At 40.6% G+C, this 26,345-nt stretch overlaps 3 protein-coding genes across 6 annotated transcripts; 2 read left to right on the forward strand and 1 right to left on the reverse strand.

The window, feature by feature from the left end:
- Window positions 1–602: 602 nt before the first annotated feature.
- On the forward strand, window positions 603–16,897 carry inpp5l (inositol polyphosphate-5-phosphatase L). 3 transcript variants are annotated; one of them, XR_003841107.1, is made up of 17 exons: window positions 603–1,178; window positions 6,131–6,172; window positions 6,513–6,613; window positions 6,883–6,970; window positions 10,068–10,131; window positions 10,715–10,818; window positions 11,076–11,128; window positions 11,769–11,888; window positions 12,115–12,199; window positions 12,295–12,390; window positions 12,470–12,544; window positions 12,767–12,840; window positions 12,939–13,050; window positions 13,486–13,572; window positions 13,660–13,719; window positions 14,781–14,909; window positions 14,976–16,897. XR_003841107.1 is itself a non-coding variant. In XM_029511159.1 (16 exons), the coding sequence occupies exons 1-15, from the start codon at window positions 1,119–1,121 to the stop codon at window positions 13,699–13,701; spliced, it is 1,203 nt and encodes a 400-aa protein (XP_029367019.1). In that variant the 5' UTR covers window positions 603–1,118; the 3' UTR covers window positions 13,702–13,719; window positions 14,781–16,897. The 3 variants fall into 3 exon arrangements, 2 of the variants coding, with proteins under 2 accessions (XP_029367019.1, XP_029367020.1); XM_029511159.1 differs by having other exon boundaries at window positions 14,781–16,897; XM_029511160.1 differs by having other exon boundaries at window positions 13,504–13,572; window positions 14,781–16,897.
- A 1,716-nt stretch (window positions 16,898–18,613) lies between these two features.
- Window positions 18,614–20,441, reverse strand: nkx6.3 (NK6 homeobox 3). The gene is made up of 3 exons (XM_029511677.1): window positions 20,023–20,441; window positions 19,432–19,597; window positions 18,614–19,146 (listed from the first exon to the last, which is right to left on the reverse strand). The coding sequence occupies exons 1-3, from the start codon at window positions 20,439–20,441 to the stop codon at window positions 18,916–18,918; spliced, it is 816 nt and encodes a 271-aa protein (XP_029367537.1). The 3' UTR covers window positions 18,614–18,915.
- On the forward strand, window positions 19,215–25,418 carry LOC115049444 (E3 ubiquitin-protein ligase NEURL3). Of its 2 annotated transcripts, none has more exons than XM_029511675.1 (5): window positions 19,215–19,251; window positions 22,886–23,005; window positions 23,884–24,384; window positions 24,476–24,610; window positions 24,715–25,418. In XM_029511675.1, exons 1-5 carry the CDS (start codon window positions 19,218–19,220, stop codon window positions 24,897–24,899), a joined length of 975 nt encoding a protein of 324 aa, XP_029367535.1. In that variant the 5' UTR covers window positions 19,215–19,217; the 3' UTR covers window positions 24,900–25,418. The 2 variants fall into 2 exon arrangements, with proteins under 2 accessions (XP_029367535.1, XP_029367536.1); XM_029511676.1 differs by having other exon boundaries at window positions 22,904–23,005.
- Window positions 25,419–26,345: the final 927 nt, after the last annotated feature.

Consider the following 26,345-nt stretch of genomic DNA (forward strand, 5'->3'; position numbering starts at 1 on the left):
GTGGTTATTCTGCTGTTGCGATGACTGGAAGCTGTATGAGGCAGGCAGTTCCAGAGAAAATTACTGAGTAAAAGTAAAATTCACACTAGCATAGGATCTTCTGCTATTGCATGATTGTTCAGAAGAGCCTTATAGGATATGCATTTGTTGCATTGTTGTTAAAAGGTTAAAGCAGTGACTATAGCTGTGAACAGACGGAAAGCCAAGTCACAGATAAAGATAAACCCCCTCCTGTATTATAATCCTTTGAGGCTGAACGGCTAAAAAAGAAACAGGTAGGGAGGAGAGCAGTTTGAGAAATGAAGGCCAGTGTGAGTGGAGGCACGTTTCAATCAAAGAAAAGTGTTTCACAGAAGTAAATTACTGACTTCCTGTAGAGTCTACACACACTGAGCCTGCGGTGAGTTCAGAGCCCTGTCAGGTATTTTCAGTCCTCAAGTAGTCCACTTACTATGTCGGTACAGCGCCATGTCACAGGTTGTTATTGGAAAGTGTGAGGTCCAACATGTAAGAAACACTCATTTGCAATGGAAACTACGCACATGCTTCTGTTGACACTAACATTTTGTGATTTTTTTTTTTTTTTGTTTGTTTCTTCCAAGGAACTTAAACTTTTTGGAGTGATGGCAAACACAACAGAAGGAAGCCAGTAATTGACCGCGACTGGGCGGAGCAGCGCAGCACAACACAACACAACACAACACAACACAACACGACACGCAACGATCCGGGTTATCTGGGCGCTTTATCAAGGCGGCAGCAGACGCACCATCCAGGCTGCTTTGAGTCCGCTAAGAAGCCGCTAGTCCAATTAACCCAGGAGGCGGAAATCCGCACAGGCAGGCTGCTCCTCCTCGGCTCGGCTCGGCTCGGCTCGGTAATGGATATAAGCGCCGCTCCGGGGTGCGCTCACAACCTGACACCGCGGCAGCCCGCCATCAGCGCGCAGGACGGAGCGGCAGAGAGATGCTAGTGCGGTTCTGAGCGACCTCAGACGGGACCCGGGCTCCTACAGTAAGCCTCCGTAAGCTCCCGGAGGGGGGAGAGAAGAGCCACCGTGCGGGGCCTGGGCCGCCCGTCAGCTTCCCCGGACTGCTGGTGAGGAAGCACCGTTAATCATGGAGACGCTCACCGACGTGCTGCTGGTCACCGCCAATGTCGGCTCACTCTTTAATAATGTAAGTAAAAGGGAAATTAGGATTAAAGCCAGTGTCGACAGGCTCAGGCAGAGATAAGAAGGAAATGGGAAACGGCTCGTTTTTGTCTTTGCTCTTTTCTAATCTTGAATGGAAAGCCGGCTGAGTTTACACTTAGGTAGGATGTAACAAAGTCTGGTGTCGCCTTTAATGTCCTGTTGCTGTGATTATGGCTCCTTTGGGGGCCATTTTGTGTCCCACATTAGTGGACTTTAATCAGAGGTGTTTCTTTGTCAGCTGTCAGCAGCATGTGCTCAGTACTACTCAGCCGCTGGCGTTGATTTAAAAAAAAAAAAAAGTTTCACTTAGTCACGTGACCCGTCACATACTGTAACACTGAAATGTCAGCTAGGAAAGCACGATTTTCAACGATTTATACTTGACCTGTACAAACCATTTAAAGGGAATGGTCTAAAATTAGAGTAAGTTTTTTAAAAAAAATGCTATTGCTAACAGTTTTTATTCTGGCCAACTGATCAAATAAAGGTTTTTATAGATTTAAAATACTAGCAGAAGTTTCTAACTCCCGTATTTGTCCCACAGTGCATCTCTTTTTGTTTTTCTTTTATTACGTATATCACCTTCTAACATCCAGCGCATCTCTCATCTGCGGTCAATCTGTGTAGTAAATCACTGGTCCTGTGTTAGTACAAGAAGTACATACATCAGGGAACAGTCACTTTATAGTGTCCTCATTGTATTGTGCAGCATTTGCACATCCAATGGCATCACTAGGTATATATCATATGTTGTAGTTAATAATGGAGTCTTAAATTTTAGTTTCTTATTTCTTTGAAATACAGTGAGAAGTATTTTCAGTAGGAATTAAAGAGATGTGACTGTAATCAAAACACTTGGCTAAATATCCATTGGTTTTCAGTTTTAGCCCAGGCTGGGTTGACACAAACTTTAGACAGAGGAGGGAGGAGGACTCTTACACTCATGGAAATTTGGCTCAGGACCATGTTTCCGGTTGCTAGATCTGGCTGCAAATGAAAACATGTTAGATCCCATTGTGGGAGATATGTAAACAGATGAAAATCTTCCCCAGGGGACTTGAGCTTTTTCTTCTTACGTAGGCCTCTCTATTTCTATAAACAAACGCTCCTAAACGTGAACTCAGCCTTTGGGATAAGAGCAAGACCTTAAGCACATCAGGATAAATCCTATTGCTTTACAGTACTGGTGTAGCTGAAAGTCCTGTCAGAGCAGTCAGCTCTTACCTCTATGGCACACCAGGGCAGTATCATGGAGAATATGCCTATTGATTCTTTGTGCTTGTATTTGACTGTTTTTAGACTTTAATTGAAATGGGTAGATATTTTTGTGACAATATTTCCCTCTATTCATGCAAACAATCATTCATCATTGTAATAACCAGTCATGAGAACACAATATTACCAAGGACCAATTTCACAGACTTTTCTAAAAACATATTGGAATGCATGGAGTAACAAGTCTTAGTGTAGTCTTCATGCTTGAGTCAATATGTCCAACAATTTCTTTGTAATGCTGTGGAAGCCTGTGCGGGATATCTCTTTATCAAACGTGCCTGGCCTTGCTGTCTGACGTAGGCCCCATGTTTTTTCCACACAGAGAAGATAATCTCTGTTGAAGTTTATCTTTAAAACATGTTGCAGTTATATGGATGAATTGTGAATGTGGGCAGAATTAAAGGTTTGGTCCTCTGTTTGTGTTCATGAGCACTTACACAATGGCTGTGTTAGTAGCCAAGATCATGTGGGAGGAATCCTTTCTTTCACAATGGCTGCGCTGAATTGCACATGCTGCCATGCAAATACAATATGCAAAGCCATTTCTCAGGTGGCTTGGCTAGAGCTGGCTTTGCAGAAGAATGCCAAAGTTTAATTTATGGGGCAGTTGATTATTGGTGTGCTGCTTATTGCCTTTAAAAGGCCAGAGAATTCAGTTCTGTGGAGAGGGAGGATTCTCAAGGATGAGAATGCAAAATGCCAAACTCCCACTTAACATTAGTATAAAACATTTAGTTTTTAGAGGAATATTTATCACCCTCATCATGGAGACCAGCCATCTTTTTTTATTTTCTGTCATAATGGAATAAATTAAGTAATGATGAAAGAACAACAATATCAGATTGGATCTACAGCAACCAGGAAATAATAAGAGGTATTAGACAAACGGATTCTCTTGGGACGTAGCTCAGCGGTAGAGTGCACACTTTGCATATAGAGATCTTGGGTTCAAAACCCAGCCACAAGGCAAAGCAGTGGTAGGATTGTGCTGATCCCAAATCTATCAATTAGCATTTAACAGAACTGACTTGATGTGGTGATCCTAGATAGGGTAAAACTGAAAGCGCAAAAAAACAAAAGATACAATGATTCTCATTATCTTTTTTCAAATTCCTTTTTCAGTGTTGTAGTTGAATAATGCCCAGTGGTGTTTGTTCTGAACATTATGAGGTCACACTGAAGGTGACCTTTGACCCATGGAAAGTGTCATCATTTCATCATTTTATCCGATTAAACATTTATATTCACCTGATTCATAATTATTCCATGAATGTGTGAGTTATAGCCAAAAACCAAATGGCAGGCCATTGGTTTGTGACCTGCCATTTTGAAGCCTCCAGTTTTTCTTGACTTCTTCATTATTTGAAAAGATATTTGGAGGAAGAAGTGGAGCTGAGGAAGAGTGAGGCTTGGATCTCACCTGCTCTGTATTCTAGTACTTTTAAAATGAACATCATGTCATATTGAGGAAGAATTTAAATTAGTAGTAGATCATGAACTTTGTGTAAATTGTTTACTGAGGTAATAAATCAAGAGAGACAAAAGGACAGTTTCACATAGACTTTTATACAACTGGGCATCTGTAAGGGAACCAGTGGAGTTGCTCCCCTCATGCGCATCAGCTATAATGGATGTTCCTGATCCAGAGGTTGCAAGAACGTAGGTCACCTTGACATTTCACCTTTGACTATCTAAGTAATAGTAAGTAAGTAGTAATTTGATCTTGTATGGATGTGATATGATTGCTGTCATTGCTGAATGGCATGGCCCATGTTAAAACCTTTGTAATACAGAATGAGTAGATACACAAATGTTTTCAATCTTTTCTTTGTCAAATAATTTGATAAATGTAGGAATGAATAATACTTGGTACACTAGTTGAGCCAACTCTAATCCCCCCAAAGCCTCACATACTGTATTTATTGCCTTTTTAGTGGTGGCTCTTTCTAGTGAAACATATTGCCAGAATTGCTGATGCTTCACAAACAGCTAGCATAAACTATTTACGAGAAATATCTTCTTCACTGCTTTACAACAGCAGTTGCTGCACAACTCAGTGTTCTGTGTAAGCTACTATTTTAGAGTAATGAAGAAGAATAGATTTCTGGGAAAACCGCTGTTTTATTGCAGTGAGAAACTATAAGTTTATTTATTATATAGTAGTGGATTTGTGCATAGACTTTGGCGCTGACTGATATCCAGTACTGTTTTTAGACATTATCAGAAGAATCTAATACTGTTATTGTTATCAGAATGCTTGAACAGAGAAAATTCATTTATTACCTTAATATGTCCAGTGCTGCTGTGTTATCCACAATGTCAATGGAGTCCACCTGTTTCTCCAAACATGGAAAGATGTCAGAACCTAAACTTTGTGTGATGTTCATTTACCCGCTTTTCTCGTGGAATTTTTAATTAGCGTATACTCATGCCATGCAATATTAAACACATCTTCAGGCACAAAGTGTGGACGGTGGCCAGATCATGACAGGAGCTGCCGGACCTGAATTATGTTACATCCTGGAACACAAACCAATGCAAAACATGGGATGATATTTCCAGACAATTGTTTGTTTTAACATGCCCAGGGTTAATATAAGCTCAAGATATTTACTTTCCATGCTTGATCGCGTCTTGATTTCTATTTGATGAGTCTTTTTTCCTTTTAGCTGGCAATACAATCTTAAAGCCAGAGGCTATATTTATCTCTTTTTCCATATCACATTTGTAGACCATTATTCTAAAATACATTAAATTGATCAGAGTAATTTTATACAGTTTTGTATTAGCAGATTAACAAATTCTATCATGTAAACACAGAAACTATCATCTGCCTCTGTCCACTGTTCAGTTTAATGGAGCCAAGATTTAGTTGTATAATTGACTCTTCAATCTCTCATCAGTGTAGTGACCAAATAAAGATGGAAACAGAGTGAGAAGATAGCAGCCTGAAACATTAGGTAGTTCAGGCTGCCTTGCCAGCTAAACTGATCAAAACAAGAGAGAAGAAGCTACAGTAGAAAACCGATGTAAATCAGCAGTGTTTTTGGATTTAATTTGCAGAGAGCTTTCAGTTTGAAGCTAAGAATACAGTAAATGGAGACATATCCATCGGAGGAGCAAGGAGAAATAAGAGACAACCGCAGAGAGGAGGAAGATGCAGATGCTCAGCTCTATTTATATAACCATCAGGAAAGCATTTTAGAAAAACTGAGATGTCGCTGCTCAGCTGGTGCTGATGTTGTTGTCACTCATATTAATGCTACTCTCTGCCATCAGCACCTGTCAAATATAGTTTGTGAGACAAGAAACTAACACCTCCGTGCAACAAATGTGTATTAATTTTTTTTCTGCAGACAGACTGATAAGCTGTTTGTTTTTTGTTTTTTTTTGGTTGTTGTTGTTTGTTGTTTTTCTTTAGTTTTGCAAATTCTTTAGTACTTCTGAGTCTGAGTTTTACTAAACTGTATCATTTCCTCATTTCCCTCAGTGCTGCATGGACCCAATCTTGTTCCATAGCGGCTCCTCGTGTTGTTTTCATGTTGTTTTTCTGCCCCCAGGTGGCCAAAAATAAATCTGCAGGTTTTTAGTTTAATCTTGGCCAGCTTCTTTCAGAAAGATTGCATTGTTTGATGAAATTTCTCTTTTCTCATTTTATAGTTGGGTGAAATTCAAAGTGAATGGTTGCAAGAATTATATAAGGTAAGTCTGCCCCCCTGGCTCCTTTATTAATAATTCATTCATATTTTTACAGCTGACACTTTGTTAGTCAACAAAATTGTGCAATTCAGCCAAAGCTGTGACATAGTTTTAACTCAATTTCCCAAGATGATGGCATCATGCCATTGATGACATCCCAACATACACGGCTTCAAGCTCCTCAGTAAAACAGATACTATGACTTAACACAGACCCTTAGTCACGGAGAAGTTTGATAACAGGAAAGTTCCAAATAAGCTCTAATGGATTGTTAACTTCAATACGCTGTGTGTTGACCCTCTTCCCTCCTTATCACTAAGACAGCTTTGCTTAATTTGTACAGACGATCCACTGCCACAAGCCACAGTTCATCGCCCTACACTTCCAGGAGGTAGGAGGGAAGGACTACATGGTTAACATGGGCCATGCAGAAAACTTCTTCAGGTAGGATGAATGTGCTCACATTAATCCATGCTCTCACTTTAAGGCTGATTTTATCACAGCGTTTCATTCCAAGGGGTTTTTAATTAAAATACTTTCTTTTATTTCTTTGTTAAGATGGCTTCAATTAGTTTGTGGTATGTCAAAAAACAATGAATTATTCTAATCACAATTCCCATGTATCCAAACTGATATATTTGATTAATAATTTAGCGTCTAATCTCTTCTACCCGCCGCCCCGTTACTAAATGGTTGTTCTTCTGTTGTTTCAGGTGCATTGAATCCAGTGAGGAAATGAAAGACTACGACAGGGTCTGTATCTACGTGGACAGCCAGTTCCAGGCGGAAGACGTCTTCACAGTGAGAATCAGGCACTCAAAGTAGTTAACAGCTGCAGCCACTAGAGGGAGATCCTCTCCACGTTAGTGTGGAGCGTGGACTCTGCTGATGATGCCGTAAACCCCAGTGGGGCAGCAGAAAAGACACCGCTTTTTCCACAGTCTACAACATAACACACATTTGAGATTGCAAAGCAGTTGGTTACGTCCAAGAGTGAAATAAGAAAGTGATGTCAAGAGATAGAGGTTGCCTAGAGCCAATCCCAGCTGATATTCAATTTTAGAGTCCTCAGTTAATCTAAGTGTGCATGACTTTGAACTGTGGAAGACACCAGAGCAAACTGACAAATCCCACAAACGTATGGCGAGAGCAAGCAAACAGAAAGAGCTCAGGCCCAAGATTCAAACCCAGAACCATTTTGCTCTGAGGTGACATTGTTAACCACTGATCATTGTGTCAGTTAGCTGCCCCAGCTAAGCACATATGCCTCTAGCATAAATAAATAAAAAGCAATAAAAAGCATAATTATGATTTTACTATTTATTTATTTAGTGCTTTTAATGAGTAAATAGCTGAATGTGATTGTAGAAAATTGGACATTGAAGAGAAATGTGCTCGTAAAACAAAGCAAATCTGACTGAAGGTTGATATTTATTCTCAAGTCCTCATTGAGTAAGTGTGGTGGTTATCATGGACTATTTTGGTCTAAAAGAGGCTGTCGAATATGTCTAGCCAAAAGATGTCTTTTCCTGAAGGTAGACATTAGTGACGAACAGGTCAACTCTCAGGACATATTTTTAATAGGTGTGCAGATCTGCCACTTTTAATTCGATGCGACTTGTTGTCCACCTGTGTGTGTCTGTTCTTACATTATGTTGTGGCTCACACTGCCTAAGATGAGACGTGAAAAATCAGATCCTTATATAAGTGACATGGATCTTAAAGATATAATGTAAAAGAATGTGCTAGTAGTTACACAATATGAGCAAAGCCAGGGGAGATATTCTTAAAGACAACTTTGTTTGGCATTCATGTCACAACCTGCATCTCTTATCGTCATCTGCTGTAGAACCCAGCACTTATCTGAGCTGGTGCTCTTCGTGTCAAGTCATTTCTGGCCTCTAACTTCTCCTTTAGTGACCTCACACAGCACAAACATGTCTCTTTGTAGGAATTGATTTGTGTTTGTAATTGCTCATGGCGGGTTTGTGTGAGATCCTGTCCTGGTTGTAAGAATCTCTTAAGCTGTTAACCCTCACTCCTCCCAGGTGATGCCCTTAGCCTGACTGTCCAACAGTAGGGGTCAATGGTTTCATCTGTAGACTGAAGGTGTGTGAGGTAAAAAGAAGAAAGTCAATGGCCAGGTGTTGTGTATATGTGAGGGGAGGTGCGGACCAAAGCCAATACATTTAACTCAAGATTAAAACTATTGATCTTAGCCTATTTCTGCACGCTAAATAAAGTGAGATGGTTTGAAGACAGCTGGGACTAAGTTTCCACTGTGCTCAAGTGTCTGCGCCCTCCACTCTTTGCCCTGAGAGGGTCACCCCGCCCTGCCCCAGCAACCCCTCCCGAGCTCACCATCCTCCATGGCCCTCCACCCCCCTCCACCACTCCTAATGCCTCATTCTCATTTCGTCGGTGCCACCTGCATTGATTTTCAATTTATTTCCTCTTGGCTGCGGCTCATCAGTTATGTGGCCAAGAGAGTTTTGGGAGGGAAGAGGAGGACTGTGGGGGGGGGGGGGTCCTTTTAGAGGAGCTGCATGAGCAGAGCGGGGCCAACTTGCAAGCATTCCCAGTACAAATGGTGTTTTGATAAAAAATCACTCGTAAGTCAATATTTTTTTATTAAACTGTGCACAAACCTGATTGATGAAGATAGGTGTTTGGCATAGTATGTGGACGAGAATGTGTATCTCTGTTTGAGTGTGAGCTTGCATACACTCTCTGCACGGTTTTAGCACAATATTGTCACTGATCCGACACAAACCAGGCTGAATTTAGCTATGTTTTTCCTAATTACCACAGAATAGTCTTTTAGAATAATAATCTTGCACCATTAGTGAGGTGAGGCAGTGATACCAGGATTTTTTCCAAAACATTCTTCACAATGAGCGCTGGGTCAGTTTTTTTAAAACTAAATTTGAATATTTAATCTGCCTAAACCTCTTTGTCTTAGTTTGGGAAAGTTGATCACTAATTGCTGCTCACTGGAGCTGACAACAGAGACCTGGGCATTTTTGTTAAATGAGGAAGACTTTGGCACTGAAGATAAATGATCTCTTCAGGGAGAGATCTCTCATGCTCTGGCTGGATGAGGAGGGGGGTGGGTTGGACACAGCGGTCTGTCACGCCCTGAGCCCTCAGAGTGCTGTCTTATTTTTCTTCAGCTCCCCCAGTCACAGCAGTGGCATTGGCAGACGGCAGGCCTACTGCTTAATACCTTTTAAATTGTTTTAATTTTCTGTCTTTATTGATCTCACAGGGCATGATTAATCAGATCAGTGGAGCAGGCAGTTAGTACATTAAAAATTGTCAGGCCCATGTCAGGGATGATTGGATGCTGAAGTGTGTGTGCTGAGGGGCAGTGCGTGGATGTGGTGTGCCGTGTTGTGTGTTCATTTTCTACGTCAAAATTCTTTAAAGTTTCATGTGTCTTTGGGAGAGTTATTGTGTCGTACTGTATCGTTCAATACAAGGCTCACATTTCAGCTCACATGATGAGGAAATGAACATCAATCCATCTCTCTTGTCTTTGCACTCATATTTAGCTGTTGGGGCTCATTCCTGGCTAAGAAACCCCCCAAGCTGGCTCAGCCAGACAAAATCTATTGTTTGGTTTAAAAGTCTTAAATCTTTTGTACTTTTATGAAGCTTAGAGGTGAAAAATGGATTAATGTACAGCACATGTTCAGGCACTCTGTAGTTTTACTGCACTGAAAATAAAATCAATTCTGATGCCAGTGACAGGATCTCTAATAAAATTTATGAAGTTGTGTTTGTCTTTTTTGCTCATCCAAGCTTGTCAAAATGTAGCTTTTGGAAGCGTTCTTTTGCTTTTTTGCAGCAGGTGTGGAAGTGACACTGAATGTTACTTATTTGTGTGTCTTTACAGGCTCTGGGGAGCATGTACTTCATCCACAAAACACTGAAAAACATCTATCAATATGACTTTAATGGTAATAACCTTCGTTTCTTATTTGTAACATTTCCATTTATTGTATCCTTCATGAATTTGTGATGATCTCAATTGTAGATTTCCGTTCAAGAACAAAGTCGTCCCTTTGCAGAGTAGTCCCTTTGCATCCTGTATCTATTTTTTACCACGGTTCATAAATGGTTGAGATCGTCATTGGGGTTAGAGTAATGTTACATATGATTGGCAAGATTCTTGTCACTTATTTAATATCAGGAATTGCAAAATAATTTCTCTGTGTGATGGTGCATTGATGGCCACCCCCACCTGGCCAGATATTTGCAAAGAAAGCTATTATTTTCCTCCTGCATAGTCCAGTCACGTTAGGGGTGAAAAAGCTCCTCAGAAAAGCTTATGGAAGAACCATAAACATCTTAGGGCTGCCACTCGCTGTGTGGCCCAAACCGATTTTTGTTCACCAAACGCCGTCTAATGGCTCTCTTAAAGATTCTCTCATCACGTATGCCGCTCTGATGAGGTTAACACCAGTTTATTGATTGCTGTTTGCATGTTTTCTCACTCTTTTACATGTCATCCCCTGCTCTCTCTCCTCTCTCCTCCATCAGTTAAAGAGTTTAAAGCGGTGTCGGGGCAGAACAGATACGTGGGCTCTCTGGACAGGGTCACCACTGTGGAGAAAGAAAAATTCGTAAAGAATTTCTGGCCTGATGTGAGTATGTATGCATGACTGTATATCTGTGTATACCTTCATTTGTGTGTATGTGTTTGCAGGTGTGGGGAGGGGTAGTTGTGGGCCAGAGGGAGATGTTGGGACAAATGAGTCTACTGGGGCTGTAGGGGCTGTCTGCCTGCTCTGACAGGGAGATGAGATAAATTATGTTGAAGAATCAATAATTATCAGTTTGGCCCTTCAAAGGCACGGCTCACTGCTGTTTACTGACTCACTCTAATATGTCCCTGTTACAGTTCAAGTGGTCCAGAAAGGGCTTCATGAGGACCCGCTGGATCATACACAACCAGTATGTACTTTGCAACAACTTCTCCAGGATAAACAATACAGGGCAGGACTCAAATCACTTTCACTTTTGGTTGTGTGTTGACTTTTCCAGCTTTTGGAAAAAAAAAAAAAAAACCTTCCCCAACAGCAGAACAAAGGTAGGATAGATGCTTGAAGAAAATCATAGTTATAACTCGTGCACACTCCTTCAGCAAAAAAAGAAATCAAACTGAAAAGAGAAATCAGAAATCAAAAGGCTGCTGCTGCAGCCTGTGTTTTCAGACAACCGTACTCTGTTTGCTCTGCCATGTCGTTACCTGAAGGCAATAACAAAAGGAGCCCACAGTCCATGTGCCGCCACCCCAAGAAGTGAATCAACATTGCGCGAATATTGAAAGCACATTAATTGTTTTCTAATGACAGCTAAAGAAAAGGGGCTGAAGTTCGCTACAAAAAGACAAATGAGCTTGTTTGCCACTCACTGATAAGAGCATTTCCCTTAAATGACACCGGTGTTGGCAAACACGCACACTCACTCACACACACATCTATTACATGTCAGGTAATGATTATATGATATTGTCTGTTTTGTTTCTCCGCTTGTCAGATATCACTATAGTGTATCTTCATGTGGTCATGCATGTATGTGTGCCTGTTTTCAGAGGTTTTGACCTGGTCAATGTCCACCTTTTCCACGATGCCTCCAACCTCACTGCCTGCGAAGCCAGTCCTTCCATTTATTCGGCCAACCGCAAAAACGCTCTCAGATACGTCATCAACAGGTAAGATTTGCAGCCGTACAAAACTCTAAAAATGACAAAAAAAGGTCTGATTCAGTTAAACCAAAGACTACAATGTACAGTAGGACATGATTAGATTATTGCAATATGTGTGACAATGTCATGGCTCATATCATTTGCTGTCCTTCAGGAATTCCTGTCTTGCAAACAGGATGTTTCTTCATTTATGTGAAGCTTAATAGAAATCATGTCTGTGATTTCCTTTCAGGATATCAGACAGCCGTTACACTTCACTGCCTTTCTTCCTGTTCGGAGACTTCAACTTCCGCCTGGACACGCTTAGTTTGGTCCAAGTATGTGACAACTTTACTTTCTCCTGTGATGAAAACGTATACCTGCCTGGTATTTTGACACAATTTCTTACTTGCATTTGTGCTTTTATGAGCAGCATCTGTCCACTACGGCAGACGTGCAGACAGTGAAGAAGGACAGCAGTAATGTGGTGGAGAAAATCATCTGTGAAGAGAAGGACAATCACCATCAGGTGGCTAAAATTATTTTATTTCATAGTGTGACCATTTACTTTTTTCTTCTGCTTGACATCTGCTGCCTTCTCGTTGCAGGTGTTACTCCATATAGAGGAAAAGCTGTTTGCCTACCTGAACCAGGCGTATTTCAGGGAGGAAAACGTCCCATCAGTGAGAACTTTCACCCACACACATCCCCACCAGCTACAGCATAGTCTCACAGAAACTGTGGCGTGTGACCGCATGCTGTCCGTTTTTAGACTATATCTTATCAGCGGAAATGTATTCTGCTGATTTGTACAAATGTATGAAATAAATAAAGCTGTGATAACTGTGTCTCAACTGTGTTGAGATTTCCTGTACCGTTAATCATTAATGATTTCTGTCTGTCAGCTTTTGAAATATGACAAAGAAGTCGCAGCCTTTCAGGATGTTATTAGAGAAGAGGACATCAAGTTTCCTCCGAGGTGAGAGTCCTAACTGAACTGCATACTGGCTGCAAACAACCATGCTCTGTAAAACCTTCCAACTCCTTCACTTTACTCTCCTGTGGTTCCCTCCTCAGCTACCCCTACAGTGAAGAGTACACTAAACCCACCCAGTACATGAACACCCGCTGCCCTGCCTGGTGTGATCGTATCCTCATGTCGCACACTGCTGGAGAGTTCATCCACAGGGTCAGTCTGTCTTTACTGTCACAGCATATACAGGAGTGTGACTTCTTCGTTGTCAGATAAAACAAAATGGCGAATTGGCCTTTGGGCAGTAAAATAGTTTACAGTGGCGTTTATACCAAAATTATTAAAAGTAACCAAAGCTTTAACATTGTGCCAATTTTACCATTTATTTCTAATGAATATTATGTTGTTGTTTGACATATGTGACAAAGAAAATGGAAGAAATGGCACCCTGTGTGTCATTGCTCCGATTTGAACGGAACTAAAAAAAAAAAAAAAAAAAATAAATAAATAAATAAATATATATATATATATATATATATATATATATATATATATATATATTTTTTTTTTTTTTTTTTTTTACCACTGTCATCAGATTGCTGTGTCTCCTTAAAATCTTCAATATCTTTAACTTTGCTCTGTGTGATACAGGTTGCTTCCTCTTTTCAGGGAGATCACGATGAGAAGAGCATTGTTTACAACACACTGGGCTCTAATGTCTGTATGGGAGACCACAAGGTAACAGTTAACATAGCATGTATGAGTTGCAGACAGATAAATGCAGAGTCACGCAGATTAACTCTTGTGTTTGTGTTTGTCCTATAGCCTGTTTTCTTGTTCTTCTCACTGAAGACAAATGGCCATTGACTGGGATCCTTTTCAAAGGTAAGAACGTGTGTGTGTGTGTGTGTGTGTGTGTGTGTGTGTGTGTGTGTGTGTGTGTGTGTGTGTGTGTGTGTGTGTGTGTGTGTGTGTGTGTGTGTGTGTGTGTGTGTGTGTGTGTGTGTGTGTGTGTGTGTGTGTGTGTGTGTGTGTGTGTGTGTCTCTTGTGGTGTTTCTAGAAGGAGGTTTTGTGATGCGAGAGCAGTCACAATAATCTTGCTCCTGGTCCCCGGAGAGCCATAACCCATGCTGGCCCAACGGTGGCAGGATATGAACTAAGATGAAGTGCCTAGAGGACACAAGTGCTCTTTTGTGTCCAGTGTAGTTTGAGCACAAGCGATCAGCACCTTTAACTGATCTATGTCTATTGAATCCTCTCCACTGTCACTGTGGCTACACACTAAGTGCATTCACGGAACACTTTTCATTAATTACCACCTAGATGACCGGACAGAGGGACATATATTGCCCCGGACAGCGTATTGGCATTTTTACGGCCATGATTTTGTTTTGCTGCCGTTTAAATGAATTTTTTTCAGGATGGACTGTTTTTTCACGAGGGCCCCATTTCACAGGGCTGCAAAATGATGAGCTGCTCACAACAAAACGGCCCCTTTTGTTTCTAGCACTCCATTTTAGTGAATCAGTAATTTGGTGTTTCACAGAATGTTTAGCTCAATGGGAGATATCTTTCTTCACGTACACAAATCAAGTTGTTAGATAGGCTAGACATGTTTCCCAATCCCTGTGAGTAAGACATACTGTCTCCACCCACTGTATCCTGCTGCTGGACTCAGATTCACTTGGAGAAGAAGACACGTCTGGTGGAACAGAGTCCTGTTGATCCCATGTCATTCTTATCATATCAATCAGACTTGATTGTCTTTCACATCTGCTATGAGAGAACATCAGCAGTTTTTGAATGTAAAAATGGAACTATAATAAAAAAAAAAAACATAAGCTAAAGGGATAATAATATTACATAAAATAATAATAATAATAGCAACAACAACAATAATAATAAATGTACTTAACTTCTGCATGTATGTATGTGTGTGCTTCAGGTCCCACTCTCAGAGGTCAGCCACAGTATCAGTACCAGAGAGTAATCAGCATGAAAGGTACCCAGCCCATCCCCACATCACCGTCTCAGACCTGTTCTCGCTGCCCCACACTGTCGACCACGGCTTTAGGTACTTCAGCACAGTTTTATCTGCAGCTGTCATGAATTTTTGAGGCAGCTCCCTTCTCACTTTCAGAAGTTCCTTGGCCGGAAAGCCCAGTGACACTGGGGATGTTTCTGCTTTTAACGGGACCAAACAAGGATGTAAAGACTGAGGTGTGCGACTCTGGGACAGGCCCTTCACAAGGAATTGTACACACAACACTCTTTTCAATTAGATATGCATTTTATTTTATATACAGCAGAAAAATCCTGGCCAATGAATTACAATTGTATTTTTTCTTCATGGGCCCTAAATTGTTTATTCAATTAGTCTGACCACACTGAGGCAGCGGAACTAGACAGCTCCCACTCAGCGTGTTTTAACGTAGCAGATGAATATATTAGCGATGTAATGAATTATAGTGTACGTAAAGAATAAGTCATGAAATCTTAAAAAATGGGATCTTTAATGTCAAATCTTGGACAGCCGTCCGACTGTCTAGATGTTCATGCTTTTATTTTGTATTTGACGCAGTTTTTTGTTCAGATAATTACTTCAGAAGTTGTTTACTACGACTGTAAGCAGGATTTTACAGCAGAGGGAAACAGAGTAGAGGAATGCTGCTATCTCCATTCCCCTGTCCACATCTCTGATCAGATGTCTTCTCTAGATAAAACTGAATTTCTTACTGACATGTTTTTCATACATGGATTGACTTCACACACAGCGGCTTTAACCACATCAAATGTCTACTGATCACAAAACAAAATCAGTTTGATAGTCTTTTACAGTGATGTTATTTGGAAATGACACTAGAAATACGTGACATTTTAAAGCAAAGACCAACCAGCTGCATGAATGTTTTTCATGAATGTACAGTAGGCTGAATTTATTTATGAATACAATCTTATGTCATGTTGAATTTATGACATTCATCCTGTGCTTTTAAGTGCTTTATTCTACAAGCTAAAACTCAGCAGTTTGCCAGTTTTAGTTATACTCATCCAGAAAATGTTGTCTCTTATCACAGAAATCTGTTCCACCCTGTTCTGTTTGGCATCAACCTTATGTCACTGCCAAAAGACATGCACTGCAGGCCATGTGTGTTTACTTCTCACTGAACTTCAGGAGTGTGAATTGTTAAGTCACATGGCTTCACTGTAACAGACACACACTTATCCACCCGCTCACAACAGAAACATTTGCTTTTGGATTTCTTAGATTTTTGTCTCACTTTGTTTCTAGCCTCATACTGTAGCAGCAGTGCTGTAAAATATTGTCAACATGTAGATTTTCAGTTTGATTTTCTTTTCCTCTGGTCCTTATAATGATCCAGAGAATTTAAAATATGTTTGTGGTTTGTTACTTATTCTACTTAGATTTTTTTTTTTTTTAGTCTTTTATGAAAGATCTCGTTTTAAACAGTTTTGTGGTACATCCCTCGGTACATATTCACCCTTTTTCTAAAGACTCTTTCAGGCTTAAATTCAGAGATTTTCATATTAAATGTGGACTGTCAATTGCACTGAGACCTCATCATGACATTATTAAATTAGTGATTACAAAGATCTTCACTGAAATAAGTGTGTTTTAAGTTAACACCACGGTGATCGAGCCTGTGACTCACTCATTGTCTGGGTAGCTCAGCCACAAAATCACAAGGAACATGTCACTGAAACAAATGAGTGGTTAGAGAAAAAACCCAGAACGAAATGGCAATTTTCAAGATTCCTGCTTTAAGAGTCAGCGATGCAACCGTGTGTGTAGATTGAGAAGAGTTTGCAAAAAGTAAATGTTTAGCACTTGATTGTTGACTGGCCATGAGAGTGGAGTTGGTTGTAAGGCCAGTACCGCCTTTGATAAACTTTGATCCACCACTACATAATTGTGATATTCACTTTTGTAAATAAAACATTACCATAATATACACAGTATGTTTCTTCATTGTTTATTTAATGTTTATGTTGCAACACAAAGATGAGGATTTAAAAAAAAAAAAAAAAAAAAAAAAAAAACCTCTTTGGCTTTAGAGAACAACAAATGCAACTCATCTCAGTCAGAAGAAATATGTGAATACATATGTCACCTCCAGCAATGATCTCACCACCATCATCCCCACCGTGAAGCTGATGGACCTGATAGCTGGCTAAAGTAATGCATGTCACAGAGTGAATATTACTGGATGCTGCTCATAACTGATCATAACTGAGCCGATCTTAACTTGTGTTGCATAAAAGTTTCAAGAAAGAAATGATGAAAGCTCCATCACTATACTTTCTCTAATAAATGTGTACAACAATAGAGATTTTTGGGTATTCAGTCTGTATTAATTTTATGCAAAATAGATGGTACCGTATTTCTGTGTTATGCATTTGTTTTCCATAGTCCAGATTTCAGCTATGGATTGTGCTGCAGTTGTTTTGACGTAGAAGAAATATGAAATCTAAAACAGACGTGGGATCAAGCCTGCCCTCTACAGCTGAAATGGGCTGGCTGTTGTGTTTCGATTGGGAGTCTTTAATGGCCAACAAATCAAGTGACTGATTCTAACCTTTATTGCATTTCATTTTTGTGTGTGGTTTAAAGAAGATAAATCCAGATATATATTTTTTTAAATCACATAGCAGCTTGTGCCGCCAGATAATTCATAAATCACAAATGTTTTTAAAAATAATCACTTAAAGACGTTTGTGTTATCGTAGCACCAGTTAAATAGTGACAACTGGTCTTGTAGGTTATTAATATTACATTCAAACATTATTCATTGTCTTTGATGTGAGTGTCTCAGCGGCGTTCCTCAGCCTTTCTTTCAACTGGCCCGATGTCAGCTGCCTGAAGCAGATGGAGTCTAAACTCCATCCAGTCTAAATGGTGGATGAGCTGCTCTGTTGCTATTGATTTTATGTTGGAGCAGGTTGTGGGGGTCATTGTCTTCAATTAAGCTGTACCATAGTGGTACAGCACGCAAGATTTGACCTCTGACCTTGGCACTTCTCCCTAGCTTCCCTAGCTTAACTTGCAGTTTAATTTTAACTGTCACTTGGCAACAAACACGCTTGCAGAACATTAACCAAAATAGCCAAACAGTTTAAGTTTGAATTCCAAAAGCAAAACATAACAGAACATCATGTTTTAGGTGTGGCAAAAAAGAAAAAAACATTCATCAGTTCAACATTTTCACAATCACAACATTTATAATGCCGACAACCAAAACTCCCCCCCCCCCAAAAAAAAAAAAAAAAAAAAAAAAAAATTGAACCAGCTTTCAGTCAACTTTCGTTTTAAACAGTCCTCGGATAACCTGTTCCACTATGGATTCCTTCTCTCCACTCATTTACTGTAAATAAAAAGGAAATCCCATGTTTAACCACATAAATGTGTATGCACTGCAATGGAATGTAACTCAAAACCAATCCAAAACTGTAAAATTGCAACATTCACAAAAAACAAAAAATGAATATGGCAGAAATTGTTGTCCTAAAATTACTCGACACACTCATTCTTCATTTTTATTTTTATGTGTATTTTCAGAGGCCAGAATTGAGGGGTTGGTGATAATCGACACATTCCACCTTTAATGTCTGAATTGAGGAATTGAGGAACTTTCAATGCGTTTCGGGTCTGTGTTTTATTTTGAAATTAAAATAAGCACAAAATGGTGGGAAAACACTCAAGCTGTTCAAAAGGAGAAGTGAAACTGTCAGCTTTCTCTTTTATTTATTAGTGTTCGCATCATGCAGTTTTTTCTAGTCATTTTCTGGTGGTTTTACAAAATGAAGTCTGACAGAGTTTTCCACAGATCAGTGTAACATTAACGTGGCCACAGATTATTTCTTCCAGTAGTTTAGAAAAGTAAACAACTTTTTTTTTTGTTGTTGTGGCTTCACTTTTTCCGTCCTGGTTGTCCGGTGAAGCGTTTGCTGCTCTTTGCACAGGTCACCTCTTCTGAACATGCGTAACAGCTGTTTGATTGGCAATTTGGATTGAAAACTAAACATTAGTCATTAAATCATGCAAGCGTCCGAGACGCGCGTCAGACGTGGTGCGGCCCGAGGCGCAGCACGGAGAAAGCCCTGCGGTGTTTGCGCAGCAGCAGCCGGATCTTGTCGTCGTCCGAGTCCGGGTCCAGGGGCTTGTTGTACTCCTCGTCCTCCACCTCGTTCTCCGAGGCCTCGCCGGCCTGCCCAGCGTGGCTGGCCTGCGTGGAGCTCGGCTCCGACGCGCTCTTCTTCCTCCACTTGGTGCGTCGGTTCTGAAACCAGACCTGCACACAGCAGGGCGGGACTGCGATCAGTGGCCTGCTCATCAGGTGCATGGCAAAACACTTCAGCACTAATGACACCATCCATGACTGCATCTCTGCCTGGGGGTGAGTCACCTATTTAAAGTAGTTGGTGGAATAGAACCGGTTGTTTGTCCTGTGTTTGAGCTGACGGCAGCTCTTTTTTGGGCCCTACACCTTATTCAGTCAAAAATGAGTAAATAAATCCTTAACCCAGGAAAGGGTCATTTTAAACACTGTCGTTATAGAAATGGGATGTGAACTTACCTTAACTTGTGACTCAGTCATTCCCAGAGAATAGGCCAGTCTGGCTCTCTCAGGCCCGGCCAGGTACTTGGTCTGTTCAAATGTTTTCTCCAGAGCAAATATCTGATGGCCGCTGAATGTTGGTCTGGTGTGTTTCTTCCTACCAGGCATCTCCCCAAGTGGACCACTGTCTAAGATTGAAGTAGAAAACATTTCAGGCATTAAAATCTTTGGGTTAATTTTGTCAAATGCGTTTGAAGGTCAGCCTGAAAGAAAGGTTATCTTTGTCATAACTCTCACTTAGACGTGCTGCATTGGATGCTCATAGACTGAATCAGTGTTATTGTTTTTAAGGGTTAGATATAATGCTTTGTGCAGGATGACATGGGTCACACTAAGAAAAAATACTTTTTAGAAATGTTTGAAATTATGAAAGTCTTCAAATCTCAGCTATTATATTAGATTATGATTTAATGTAATTCTGAAGACTGATGAAACAATGAAAAACATTGATTAGTGCTTCAGAATAGAAAAAAAAAGACACATGCAGCGGGGATGCCTGTCAGACTGCTGTGGGGTGGTGATGCTGAGCCCGGGCTGCAGTATGCAGACTCACTGTTAGTGCACTGCTGCCTCCCCCCTCTCCAGTCACAGCCGCTGTCAGCCCAGCAGCTCACACTGCGAGCCTTTGTGGGACACTCCACGCCCGGCTTGGAGAAGCCGCCCAGCGACGTGTTGTAGTCTCGGTTATAGTACATGGACGTGCCTGTGACGGAGGGGCCAAAGCCCCCCATAGTTGAGTATCCTGACAGCAGGGTGGTGGTGCCAGCGGTGCCCACCCCCACCATGGAGCGACTCAGGATGTCGCTGATGCCGTGAGGCGTCCCTGCCTGCAGATGGCTGTTCAGGCCCGGGTTCAGCTTGTAGAAAGAGTTGGGCACTGAGTACTGACACACTGGCGCCTTGAGGTCCGAGGGGAACTGGTTCAGACTGTTGTTGAACAGGAAAGACCCCTGGATGTTTGGATCCATGGGAAGTTTGTAACTCTGCCTCCTGGTCTCAGTAACGCATCCAGTCAGATCCAGGCAAGGAAACGACCTCCGACGGGCCCAGCAGAAGTTCTCTCACCACCAGGCGATGTCTGGAACTGGGACCACACCCCAGAAATTCAAATAAATGAGCGCACAAATGGCAATTTTAGCAAAGTCCACAGCATCTGCCGAAGTTGCTACCACACCAGCAGCAGATCGACCCTTCACTCTCTCCTTTCACCTCTTCTCAGCCTCAGTGTGGTGTGTGATAGCTCCATATCCAAAGTTCTGGTTGACCCCTCCGGATGCAGATGTTAGCGCTCTCCTGAAGACATTTGCCTCCTGCTGGCTCGCCCCTCAGAAATCATAAATAAGCAGTATCTGGAAATGGAGTGGCACCCTGATAAAGATAGGCCACATTAGAATGCAGCCTGGGATTGGCCTGGGACTCGCCGCTTTAATGCCTCTCTATTGGCTCATCGCTGGAAGCCAAGCCTTTTATTGGAAGGCAGCAGATTAATAGTATTTTGAACAGGTGGAGTGGGAACAAGTTGATTTTTTGATGGCCTGCCATGTCTGACCAGTGTGGTGGAGCTGAGGCAGCTGGAGGACACGGGGGAGCAGGAGGAGGAGGAGGAGGGTTGCTTTGCTTCTGCTTTACAACAAAGATTGTTTTACTGCACACAATATAATCATAATCCAGCTCTAACAAAATCTATGCACCAGTTTACGTCAGTTAAACGATTGGATATGTTTTTCAGTATGAGGATTTATTTTTATTCTCCTGTTCAAATATAAAGAAAAGAAAGATGCTGGAGTTGCCTTAATTCAATCAAAACAACATCCTCCATAAAACAATATAAGACATAACAGTCATAATAAACTGTTTTCCCCTTTTTATTCCTCATCCACCATCCTGTTTCATCTCTCATGCCAATAAATCACTTTCTTATCTCTGAAATTGACTGTTTTACGGGTGTCGTACAAACCCTGACCCGATATAGAAACAAACAACAAACTGTTTTGATTTACTAATATAAGATTTAAAAATATGCATTAAACTCAAGTATTCAAATAAATAATTTGAACAAATTTCCAACAAACTGTAGTTGTTCTATTGTTGCTTGCGCGGTCGTGAAAATGTGAAAATATTTTCCACTTTTCTACAGCACAAACTGAACAATTCACAGAACAATTCCTTTTTGTCCCTTACTTGCATATAAAAACACCATTGGTGTGTAGATGTATCACATCAACACAAACGCTGTAGACATGTTTTATGGTGTTACTCAGGCCAGCTGCGTCTTCCTCTTGAACGGTGGGACTTTTTTAGGGAAACTCAGTAACTTTCCAGCCCCGATTGTGTCAATCTACATTTCCATTCATTGCTTCATCCTGTCACATGTTCGTTGCTGCCTTCCAGTGCAGACAAAGACTTTGGTCTTTGATGCCTGTGGAGGGCGACAGAGCTTGTTTTACAATCGGCTCGACTGGCTGCCTGCATATGAGCACACTTTTGAAGTATGAAGTCATCACTCAGACATGTATGAAGCTTTTACCCGTCCACAGAGCTATTCCGGGAAATGCTATGCACTAATCTGTATTGGCCCTTCCCATGTTATCTGGAATCATGTGACTTTCTGAGTGTTAATGTTTGATGAGTTCATTTTGCATTTCTTCGAGTGAATATTGTGCTACAATGCTTTACTTTATAAAGTACTTTTTTATTTTCACTAAAAGGCATTTGACAAAAGGCGGTAAACAATCTAATCTGTGCGAAGCATCTGGATTTGACAAAAAATGCCTCCAATTTTACACACACACACACACACACACACACACACACACATACATACATACACACACATATTTGACAGTAAACAGATACATAAGATATGTAAGATAGTTTTATATACTCTAAAGATAACTTACAGACAGAAAAAAAGACATCTTGCAAACTGTAACAACAAATATAAGGACCACCATTTGAAGAAAAATTTGAATTACAGTAAAGATTTTTTTTTATATGGAAGGCTACATCATCATCTCAAATACAGACTGTGTAAGTATATAAGTGATGTGGCCAGTTGTTCTTCTAATCAGCTAAATTAAAAGGAATGTACAAAAACATGTTTGCCTGATTTGCAACTTGAATAAACAACCACTAGACAATAAGAAATAATCAGTGATATTATTTGCATGAGATTCAGGCTTTCCAGCTTTATGGTTTTATGGTTTTATGTTCACAGTGTTACTGTAAACATCCTGGGGGAAAAAAAAGCGGCCTTGTGCAAGATAAATTTGAATCACTTGGCGGGAGGAGAAAAAAAAAAAAGTTAGGGAAATTTCCAAAGTTTGGATCCTCCCTCTGGCCATCCCCTTGCACTCTCCACGTGATGTAGGAAATGTTTGTGTTTTGAAATTAAGCACCGTCTCAAAACCAGCCAGCGCACTCTTTTCAGCACAGTTGCATCAAGGATATAGATGGGAACACATCTTCTCTCAAAAGACAAAGAAACTCAAACTCGTCATTATGGTGAACGAGACCAACACAAAGAAATCAGGTGAGACATTTATCTTTTCTCTTTTTAATCTACTTTTTTAAGCTTGATATGTAAATGACATCACTGCTTTAAATATAAATGAGATGTAATTATTCTGTCAATCAAAATGTGCCATGTGTACTAAAGCTAAAAAAAATCAAAAACCAGAATTTACTGTGTGGAAATATTTCCAAAGAAATATTTACATTTTAATCGTAAACACCAGAACTTATCTTGTCATTGTAATAGTATGCTAGTTTAGCAATATTTCATTTCCATTAGTCATTATTTAGCTCCGGCTCCATTAGAAGTTCATCAGTGTAATGTGATTCCTGCAGTGTAACATAAAAGAGAAGACATGACTATGGTTTACAGGAAATGTGCAGCTGATGAGTAAGAGGCTCAACAGTAGCCAGTTTACTGTCCTGCTGCAGATGCCAGTCACATACCTGTGTGTATTGGTTTACTGTTACTTGTCCTTCAAGTGCCTGAAGAGAAAACAGTCATATCAAAAATTAATCTAAGCCACCCCCGTACCTGGTCTCCAAAATGAAAGCATTTATTATAAACCTTCCGTTAAATTTACTGCCATATAAACTTTTATTGGCAAGTTAAAGCATGGGATCTTGTTCTGATATGGATAAAGATAATTGTTTTCAAGATAACATAAAATGTGGGCAATCTGAGTCAGAGTCATTATTCACTAACCATGTAATTAGGTATTGATGATAAAAGATACAATCACTTTTCATAAAAAATTAATTGAAGGAAGAAAAGAATTGAAATGGGAAATGTCTCCACCACTGAAATTTTGCATTCTGTTATATTGCACATTGTTGTGCAGGTGTAAGATACCAGATTATTGACAAAATGTGGCTGTTTCTTTCATTCTGTTTCAGATGCTCAGAGGCCTCATGTGTGCGGCCCGTGCTGCCTCGGCCCGATTGGCTTCCACGCCAGGGTTAGAGGAGACAAAGTCTGTCTGAGCCATGGGGGTCGACTTGCAGAGAGGGAGCAGGGCACTTTCAGAAACGGTTTGGTGTTCATCAACCGCCCTGTGAAGGTCAATGAGAAGCTTTGTATCAGGGTGCTGCAAGAGATACCGTCATGGCACGGAGCTCTGCGCGTGGGCTTCACCACCGTACCGCCCGTGGCCTCTCTGCCTCTGCCCGACTTTTCCATCCCAAATCTCACTGACACCCCCGGACACTGGGTTGTTCCTGTGCACGAGTCCTTCACCCGAGTCGGTTCAGAGCTGAGTTTCTGGGTTTCGGCGGGTGGCAGCATATACATCAAAAACAAAAACATGAAGCACAAAGCACTAACGGGAGTGGACATCAGTCAGGCACTGTGGGCCATAATAGACATTTATGGACAAACAAGCTCCATTTTCTTGCTGGGTAAGCTTACTGTCATTCCACCTAGATGCACTCGTGTGAGTGACTCTTAGAATAGATTCCTTTAATTAGTCTCACTTAATCTTTGCTGCAGGTTCAAAGAAAACGAAAGGCCTATGCAGAAGAAAATCCTGTCCTGCAGCTGAGTGCCTCACATTGCCTAATGTTGACAAGCCCTGTGTGGAAGTTGACAACCGAGCCTCCTCTCCCTACACAGATTCCTCAGAAGGTAAGAAACCAAATTCTTTTTCACATTTTAATCAGGTAGGAAGAAGAAACAGTCGAGATTGTTTTGAAATTGTCAGTCCTAAGATTCCTCCCATCTGATTACAGATGACCTCTGCGTGGTGTGCTTTGTAACTGAGGCCACAAACTTTCTGTCCTGCGGCCACCGGTGTTTGTGTGACGACTGCTACCCCAGATACCTCCAGGAGTTCCATGCCTGCCCTTTGTGTCGTGAACGGATCACAGCTTCATCAGAAGACATCAGATATGTGCCTGGGGGGCTCCAACACTAGAGAGTGTCTGTAATAAATGATGTTCCTTGAGTGAGTTGCTGTGAGGCCAGCGTGCCCTTTGCTGGAGCCTTTTCACGTTTTCGAGCACGCTCCTCCTTTCGAGGTGATGCTTGTACTGAGATGTTCATGTGAAGATGAAAATGGCAAATTGGAGTTTTTTCTGCTCATGCAGAAGAAAGATTGATATGTGGAAAAGGAAGAAAATATGTTTTATTTTGTTATAAGAAATAAGAAACATAAACCATGTTGTGAAGCTAATCTGTAAATTACAACGTATTTTGAAAATAACAATGTGTAATATATTGTATATGTAATATAATAATTGTAAGTAGATATTGTGAATAATTGTGCAGTGTACGTTTCCTCAGTTGTTTTTTTTTTTTATACTTTTACTGTTTTTACTGAAAAATAAATTTGTAACATGACATCAGACACTTTCCTGTCTTTTAATTGAATGCACTGTTATGATTCTTTTATGATTGTGAAATGTCTGAAATAAATCTTGTTCTGTTACTACTAGCTATAGACTATTTATGTTTTCTGCTCCTTAAATGTTATTCAGTGCATTTTGACATAAAATACAAACTTGATTTCACATTTTCCAAATAAACATGATAGCAGAGCATGGCAGAAATCTCATCTCTCTGCAAACAGAAACACTAATCCATATACAGCAGATACTGTAGACCTCAGAGGAATCTAAACATGCAACTGCTGATCAATAAGATTTAACATAATCTGACGGGGATACACTTTTTACATAATCATTTATATTTACATTAGCTATGGTTCCCAATTTTCTTCAAAAGCAAAAGTAAATCTGCTAGTTTCAGTATGACTTGTTTATGTTTTCTTGCCTTGATAAATCCAAAACCATGATAACATCCTTATCAGTGCTGCAGATTATTTACAGAGCAGACCTTGAAAACCAAACGTGGCCGGTGGTGTAATTATGTTTTTATTCAAAGTACACCGGAAAGAGCGCCGTATGGAGAGAGTCTGCTGCATCAAGGGTTCAGAACATACGTGTTGGAGCTGCCCTCCTACATGTACAGGCACAGGTTTTATCCTCTTAAATCAAGTCACTTTCACAGTTTGCGTGTGAAGAATATATATTAAGGGAGTTCATACATAACAAGAAAGAGCATATTCAGGCCATCCCAGATTTCGGTAGATATCAGAAGAAAGCACGCTATGTCCACTGTGGCACGCTTATTCACTGGTGACAAGGTTCATTTTTCACATTTCCCTCTTGCACATTGATTTGACATTAATACTGTAAAAACTAATAATAATCTGAATGTTCGATTATATATTCTGATAATTTCACTCTGACTCTCATGGCACTCAGCTGTCTTCCCAGCTGCTTCAGGGTAGTACCATAGTTTCTCTGCGACATCAACTGAAATAGAAACAAAAAAACAAACCCCTGAGATAAATACAATT

Source organism: Echeneis naucrates, chromosome 9 (genome assembly GCF_900963305.1).
Source record: "Echeneis naucrates chromosome 9, fEcheNa1.1, whole genome shotgun sequence".
Taxonomy (NCBI): domain Eukaryota; kingdom Metazoa; phylum Chordata; class Actinopteri; order Carangiformes; family Echeneidae; genus Echeneis; species Echeneis naucrates.

Bases quoted from the DNA above. Each gene is read 5' to 3' on its own strand.
- inpp5l (XM_029511159.1), top strand. From the start codon at position 1,119: ATGGAGACGCTCACCGACGTGCTGCTGGTCACCGCCAATGTCGGCTCA. The intron at 6,614-6,882 runs GTAGGATGAATG...CTGTTGTTTCAG, and splicing joins CATGCAGAAAACTTCTTCAG to GTGCATTGAATCCAGTGAGG. The intron at 12,200-12,294 runs GTATGTGACAAC...TTTTATGAGCAG, and splicing joins ACACGCTTAGTTTGGTCCAA to CATCTGTCCACTACGGCAGA.
- LOC115049444 (XM_029511675.1), top strand. From the start codon at position 19,218: ATGACACCATCCATGACTGCATCTCTGCCTGGGG. The intron at 19,252-22,885 runs GTGAGTCACCTA...TCTCAAAACCAG, and splicing joins GACTGCATCTCTGCCTGGGG to CCAGCGCACTCTTTTCAGCA. The intron at 24,385-24,475 runs GTAAGCTTACTG...TCTTTGCTGCAG, and splicing joins AAGCTCCATTTTCTTGCTGG to GTTCAAAGAAAACGAAAGGC.
- nkx6.3 (XM_029511677.1), bottom strand. From the start codon at position 20,441: ATGGATCCAAACATCCAGGGGTCTTTCCTGTTCAACAACAGTCTGAAC. The intron at 19,598-20,022 runs GTCTGCATACTG...AATCTTAGACAG, and splicing joins CAGCAGTGCACTAACAGTGA to TGGTCCACTTGGGGAGATGC. The intron at 19,147-19,431 runs GTAAGTTCACAT...TGCTGTGTGCAG, and splicing joins TGACTGAGTCACAAGTTAAG to GTCTGGTTTCAGAACCGACG.